The sequence below is a fragment of the Monopterus albus genome, unplaced genomic scaffold, assembly GCF_001952655.1.
Source record: "Monopterus albus unplaced genomic scaffold, M_albus_1.0 scaffold98.1, whole genome shotgun sequence".
Lineage (NCBI taxonomy): Eukaryota > Metazoa > Chordata > Actinopteri > Synbranchiformes > Synbranchidae > Monopterus > Monopterus albus.
This window is the reverse complement of record NW_018127978.1, coordinates 2541277-2547827: the sequence shown is the minus strand read 5'-3', so window position 1 is coordinate 2547827 and position 6551 is coordinate 2541277. Positions and strand designations below refer to the sequence as shown.

General features: G+C 39.8%; 1 protein-coding gene across 1 annotated transcript in view; it reads right to left on the bottom strand.

Moving 5' to 3' along the window:
* Nucleotides 1-848: 848 nt before the first annotated feature.
* efhd2 (EF-hand domain family, member D2) overlaps nucleotides 849-6551 on the bottom strand; it is a 13006-nt gene continuing 7303 nt past the window's right edge. Inside the window, exons 3-4 of the mRNA XM_020609210.1 lie at nucleotides 6415-6549; nucleotides 849-1542 (exon numbers count right to left, since the gene is read on the bottom strand). Coding sequence (XP_020464866.1) covers nucleotides 1411-1542; nucleotides 6415-6549 — 267 coding nt within the window. The 3' untranslated portion in view covers nucleotides 849-1410. The remainder of the gene's footprint in view (nucleotides 1543-6414; nucleotides 6550-6551) is intronic.

Sequence of the window (6551 nt, the reverse complement as noted above, 5' to 3'; positions counted from 1 at the left end):
TTGTGTGCATACTGCATCTAATTTAGTGGTGTTGCAGCTCCAAATTTTTAGAGCAGGTTCAATAACATAAGTGTCAACTGGCAGAATAATACTGTATAAGGCTGGTTTTCACAGTCCATTTTAATTAGGAGGCAGTAATAATTAAACTTTTTGCTGGAGTTTTCTTTTTCCAAATGTCACACATCCACAGAGCCCAAGGATGTTTGTTTTAGCCTTACAGCTTTGGAGCTATTACTGATTTTATTACTGTTTTTTCATCTGGAAACTTTAACAAATATTGCTTTGGGCTTAAGGGGTTAATTAAATCACAGTCTACATTAAAGTCACTAACTCCCCTGATCTCAGCAATGAAGTTGGTGAATACTGATGGAGATGATAAGAATAAAGGCCACAACAAAAAAACAGAGAGGAATGTTTCTAAAATAAACCTATTTTAAAGGTGTCAATACTTCAGAGGGCCCATGCAAAACATGATGCTGAACACTGACAACTTCCACAACCATCCCAAACCACAACTACCTTATACTACAATACCACCCATCCCCATTGTGCAAAAACACAGAACTGACAGTAAAATGTTAAGTTTAGGTGCCTGTTCAACATTTAACAGTCACTGAATTTTGTGTGACAGATAGATCACGTCTGCCATGTACAACCGCATTAATCACTACTATATGCAAATACTGGGAACCAGACACCAGGTCATTTTAAATATTTAAGATCCAGTGTTTAGACTGAAAACACCGCACAACAAGATGCTGAGTTGGTGTGTGCATGTTGTTTCTGGTTAGATGTTAAGGTGTAGGCGTTTCAAGTGAGGTAATCATAAATGATTTAGGAAGACTGACTGGGGTAACGGATCCATGGGTTTGAAGGTTTATTAGATGGCAAAACACTGCACAGCAGTTTAAATATACTTTGAGGCAGGATTTTAGTACTCTGGAAGGTGTTCACAGTGACAGTCATTTCAACCATGTTTTGCTGGAGCCCTCTGCACCAGCACAGTGCTATTTGGTTAAAAATGGGCTCTTTGATGTTGGGAACACAGCTACTGTATTAATCATCAGCACACGCTGCATTACTGACAGTCCTGATATAGTTGCACTAAACTTGGACTGACGTTACATTTTTGTCATTTGAGAGTATTACGGGGCAAAAATCCTAAATCTAATCTAAGAGATTAATCATTGGTTCTATATCTGTTATTGGCAATGAAAAAAAACAGTGCTGATTTTTCATTATACATCCAGTCAACTGTATCGTAGATCAGCATGGACAGCACTTTGAGCCTGTTGTTCAAATTGTGACTGCCACTGTCTGACACATAGAACATTGAAATGCATTCATTGACACACCGACAGCATTAGTACAGCACAGAGAGTGAAAGGTCCTGAGAGTAGAAAAAGGAGATCACTTGAAGGCTGACTGCAGTTCTTTGAAAGCAGCTCGTCTCTGTTTCTGCTCCTCGGCCTGCTTCTTTTTGGCCTCCTGCTCCTGGCGGATCTCTGCCTCAAACCGAGTGGACTCGTTGATGGCCTGGACCTATAACACAGGGGAGCAAAGTGGTGAGGATCCAAAAAGGTGACATTTTTCCAACCCAAAAACAAAGAAATCTAGCATAGTTAAGACAAGGCAAGTTATTCAGAGAACAAGTTATTAAAATAAGAGTTCTACACTGACATTTACTTTTCAAAGCACCGGGGTCCCTAAATAAAAACAAGAAAAAAAAAAGAAAAAAAATTTGGCAAATCCCCCTTGAGCAGCACTTGGTGACAGTAGGGAGGAAAAACTCCCTTTAAAGTAAGAAACCTCCGACAGACCCTTGGTGGGTGGCCTTCTGCCTCAACCGGTTGGGGTAAGTGGATAGAGGAGAGAGGAAAAAAAGAAAAGCAACAAGACACAAAAAACAATCAAACACTGGTCAGGTTGATGTGGCCGGTGACTGCTCATCAGAGACGTAGAGCTCCAGAGTCAGGGCAACCTGCAGAAAGGTACAAGGAGAGAGAGAGAGGACACACTACGGGAGAGACGAGACACAAAGTTAGTGATGTGTAATGGTGGCATACAGATGGATGGAGAGGTGAGGAGAGAATCTCAGAACATCATGGGCCTCCCAGCAGTCTAGGCCTATAGCAGCATAACTAAGGGAAGGCTCAGGGTCACCTGATCCAGCCCCAACTATAAGCTTTATCAAAAAGGAACGTCTTAAGTCTAATCTTAAAGGTAGAGAGGGTGTCCGCCTCCCGAACTGAGACTGGGAGTTGGTTCCATAGGAGAGGAGCTTGATAGCTAAAGGCTCTGCCTCCCATTCTGCTTCTGTGGACTCTAGGAACCACAAGTAAACCTGAGAGCAAAGTGCTTTGTTGTGATGAAGCTCTATGAGGTCTTTAAGATACGATGGAGCCTTGTCATTAAGGGCTTTGTATGTTAGGAGAAGGATTTTAAATTCTATTCTGAATTTTACAGGGAGCCAGTGGAGAGAAACTAATATGAGAGAGATATGATCTCTCTTGCTAGTTCCTGTCAGTACTCTGGCTGCAGAATATTGCGCAGGTGAAAGAATAATGTAAATTCAAAAGTTATTAGAAAATGGTCAGACAGAAGAGGATTTAGGGGAAAAACTGTTGTGTTCAGTTTTGATGCCATTTGTCAGAACAAGATCAAGAGTGTGATTAAAACAGTGAGTGTGTTTATTTACAGTTTGAGAAAAGCCAACAGAATGCATTGTTGAAGCTGTCATTGTCACCATCTACATGAATATTAAAGTTGCCCACTATGATTATTTTATCTGTCACTTAATCAGACAGAAAGTCTGAGAATTCAGTTAAAAACTCTGAATAAGGAGCAGGTGGATGATAAACAATAACAAATAGAACTGGCTTTGAGTTTTCCAGTTTGGGTGTGAGAGACTCAGAGTGAGGCTTTAATGATTAGGTCTAGGGTTGAGTAATAGGCTGGAGTCAATGACTGCTGCCACATCTTCACCTCAGCCTGTGTTTCTGTTTGGTATGAGCATTTCAGGTACAAACTCTTGATAGTACATCAGTGGTTAATACTTTGCAACACTGTTTAAAGGACAAATCCAACTCTACCACTACTAAACATGCAGTCATGGCCAAAAATATTGGCACCCCTGCATTTCTGCCAGATAACACACCACTTCTAGAAAATTGTTCCAATCAAAAATTCTTTGGTATTCTCATGATTATTTCTTTTGTTTGCATTGGAACAACACAAAAAAAAAAAACAGAAAAAAGCCAAATATGATTCATTCCACACAGAACTCCAAAAATGGACTGGGCAGAATTATTGACACCCTCAACTTAACATTTGGTAGCACACCCTCTGTACAAAATAATTAAAACCACTAACTTCCTGTAGCCATCACTGAGTTTCTTCCTCCTCTCTATTGGAATTCTGGACCACTCTTCTTTTGCCAGCTGCTCCAGGTCTCTCAGATTTGAAGCGTTTGTTCTCCCAGCTGCTGTTTTGAGATTTCTCCACAGGTTCTCTATAGGATTTAGATCTGGAATCATTGCTGGCCACTTCAGAACTCTCCAGCTCATTGTCCGAAACCATTTCTAGTGTTTTTTTAAGTCTGCTGTAAGACCCATAACCTCTGACAGAGACCCGGCTTTCTGACACTGGGCCCTAGATTGTGCTCAGAATTCGTTGGTAGTCTTCAGATTTCATAATTCCATACACAGTCAAGACCATCCAGTGTCTGAAGCAGCAAAGCAGCCCCAAACGTCAGTGAACCTCCACCGTGTTTGACTGTAGGGACCATGTTCCTTTCTTTGAAGACCTCATTTCATTTTCTGAAAACTGTAGAATGATGTGCTCAACCAAAAAGTTATATTTTAATTTCATCTGTCCACAGAACATTCTCCCAGAAGGATTGTGACTTACGTTTGGGCCAACTCCAATCTGGCTTTTTTACATTTCTGTGCCAGCAGTGGGGCCCTACTATAGCAGCCCTTGTCATTCAGATGGCGACAGATAGTGTGCGCTGACACTGTTGCGCCCTGTGCCTACAGGTCATCTTGAATTTGTTGGAACATTGATTGAGATTCAAACAATCCTTCATTGCAATCTGTCATCTATCTTTGTCTTTCATCCATGTCCAGAGAGATTAGCTGCAGGACCATGGGCTTTAAACTTCTTGACAGCAAGACCTCTGGAGACTGGTGTGTTAAGCCATATTGTTGTTACTGGTTGGGGGCTGTTAGAGAGTTTTTAATTGGATGTGAATATGCAAGAAGTAAAGAAGTAGTGATAGTCACTGATGAAAAGATCTGATCCAACAAGGCTGGAGGGAATATTCTTTTGAAATGAAAACTGTAATATTCTTTGTAGTTTATCAGTGTGATCAGGTCCTGGTCATCTCCCAGCTATGGACAGTTCTCTTAAACCTGGTTTGTTTTTGTTAATGGTACTACACATCATGTACATTTTGTTAAAAGATGTCAAGCCATTCTTGAAAGACTTTACACAGTCATTTTAGAGAGACTTGTTTGGGAGAACAAAAATTGGTCTGTTTTGCCTCTGAACACTAAATTGACAAATGTGTCTGCAGTTTCAGTTCATAATGATGCTGCCTTATACATTCTGAATTTACCTGTGGTTTATCTTTTGTAGAAGCTTTAATTCCTGAGGTTTACAGCTGATCTCAGTAGAACTTTAGATGCAATAGTATTGCAAATTTCAGGATAACATCTTGGTTCATGAGACTGCATTCTTACATAAGTCAGAGTTTAAATATATTTTGTTTGGCACTAATAATTAAGAAAAATGTTTAATTAAATTAAGCTTAATTTAATATTAAGGAATTAAACAATTTAATTAACCTGAATGTACAGTAACAAATTGGATAATGGCGAACGCTTACATAATTATATAATTTTAAAATTACATAAGCATAATAAAATTTAAGCCAAATAAAATTACAAAAGCATATTTAACTTGGGCTTAGTTGGAATTACTAAGAAGATTTGTGCAAAATATACTCAACATAATTTTGCTAAAGTTGTAAATGTAATTCATTTGAAGCTACTTACAAATAATAAGTACAATCAACTTAAAAAATATCTCTGGATTTAGATAAATTGGTTACTTGCAACCACTTGAACAAAACATTTTTTCAGTGTACTGAACTGTAAGATGTTAGTTATTAGTACAACAGACTAAGCTTCTAAATAAACTTATGAAGAGGTAAGAACTGCAAAATATAAGCAGCATACAGTATATTGTATAATTGCACACATACATGTATATTATTCCTAGTACTGGGTTGGTGTAAAGGGATCAACATGGTCAGCAACAATACTCAGGTAGGCTGTGGTAGTTAAACAATGCTCAGTTGCTACCAAAGGGCACAAAGTGTGCCAAGAAAATATCACCCACACTATTACACAACCACCACCAGCCTGAACCTTTAATGCAAGGATGATCCATGCATTCATGTTTAGCCAAACTCTGACCCTACCATCCGAATGTCACAGCAGAAACCAAGACTCCTCAGACCAGGCAATGTTTTTCCAATCTTCTATCATCCAAGTTTGGTGCACCCTTGTGAACTGTGGTCTCACTTTTCTGTTCTTAGCTGACCGGAGTGGCACCTAGTATGGTCTTCTGCTGTTGCAGCCTATCTGCTTCAAGGTTCAATGTGCATTTAGAGATGCTCTTCTGTATACCTCAGCTGTAACGAGTGGTTATTTGAGTTACTGTTGCCTTTCTATCAGCTCAAGTCAGTCTGGCCATTCTCCTCTGACCTCGAGCATCAACAAGGCATTTTTGCCCAGAGAACTGTTGCTCACTGGATATTTTCTCTTGTTCAGACCATTCACTGTCAACCCTAGAGATGGTTGTGCATGAAAATCCCAGTAGATCACCAGTTTCTGAAACACTCAGACCAGCCCGTCTGGCACCAATATCCATGCCACGTTCAAAGTCACTTATATCACTTTTCTTCATTCCGATGCTTGGTTTGAACTTCAGCACTTTGCCTTGACTATGTCTACATGCCTAAAAGCACCGAGTTGCTGCCATGTGATTGGCTGATTAGATATTTGGGTTAACAAGCAGTTGAACAGATGTACCTCATAAAGTGGCTAGTGAGAGTAGTTTTAAGATTTGTTTATACAAGAAACTTTTCACATGCATTTTTTAGTCATCCATATTATATGCATTTCATAGAACAGATCTTCTATTTTAACCAATAAACCAGTCTACACAGTCTGTATGATGGTTCTCATTGTACTGTGCAAAACTGCAATCCACAGCATTTTTGTAGTCTGTTTACCCATCGCGATTATTTGCATGCATGCATCTCTCCTCTGCTAAAGCACTTATGTCTGTCTACTGACTGCAATGAAACATTGTCTCTGTTGTACAGGAAGCTTGGAGTCAACTCACTTTGGCTTCAAAGAAGGTCTTGGCTCCTTTGACCCCCTCTGTGGAGACATCGATTTCAGAGAGGCGAGCAAGAACACTAAGGCCGCTGTCCTCTGCCAGCTCTCCTGCTGCTGCCTTCCTGAAGATCAGCAGGCACT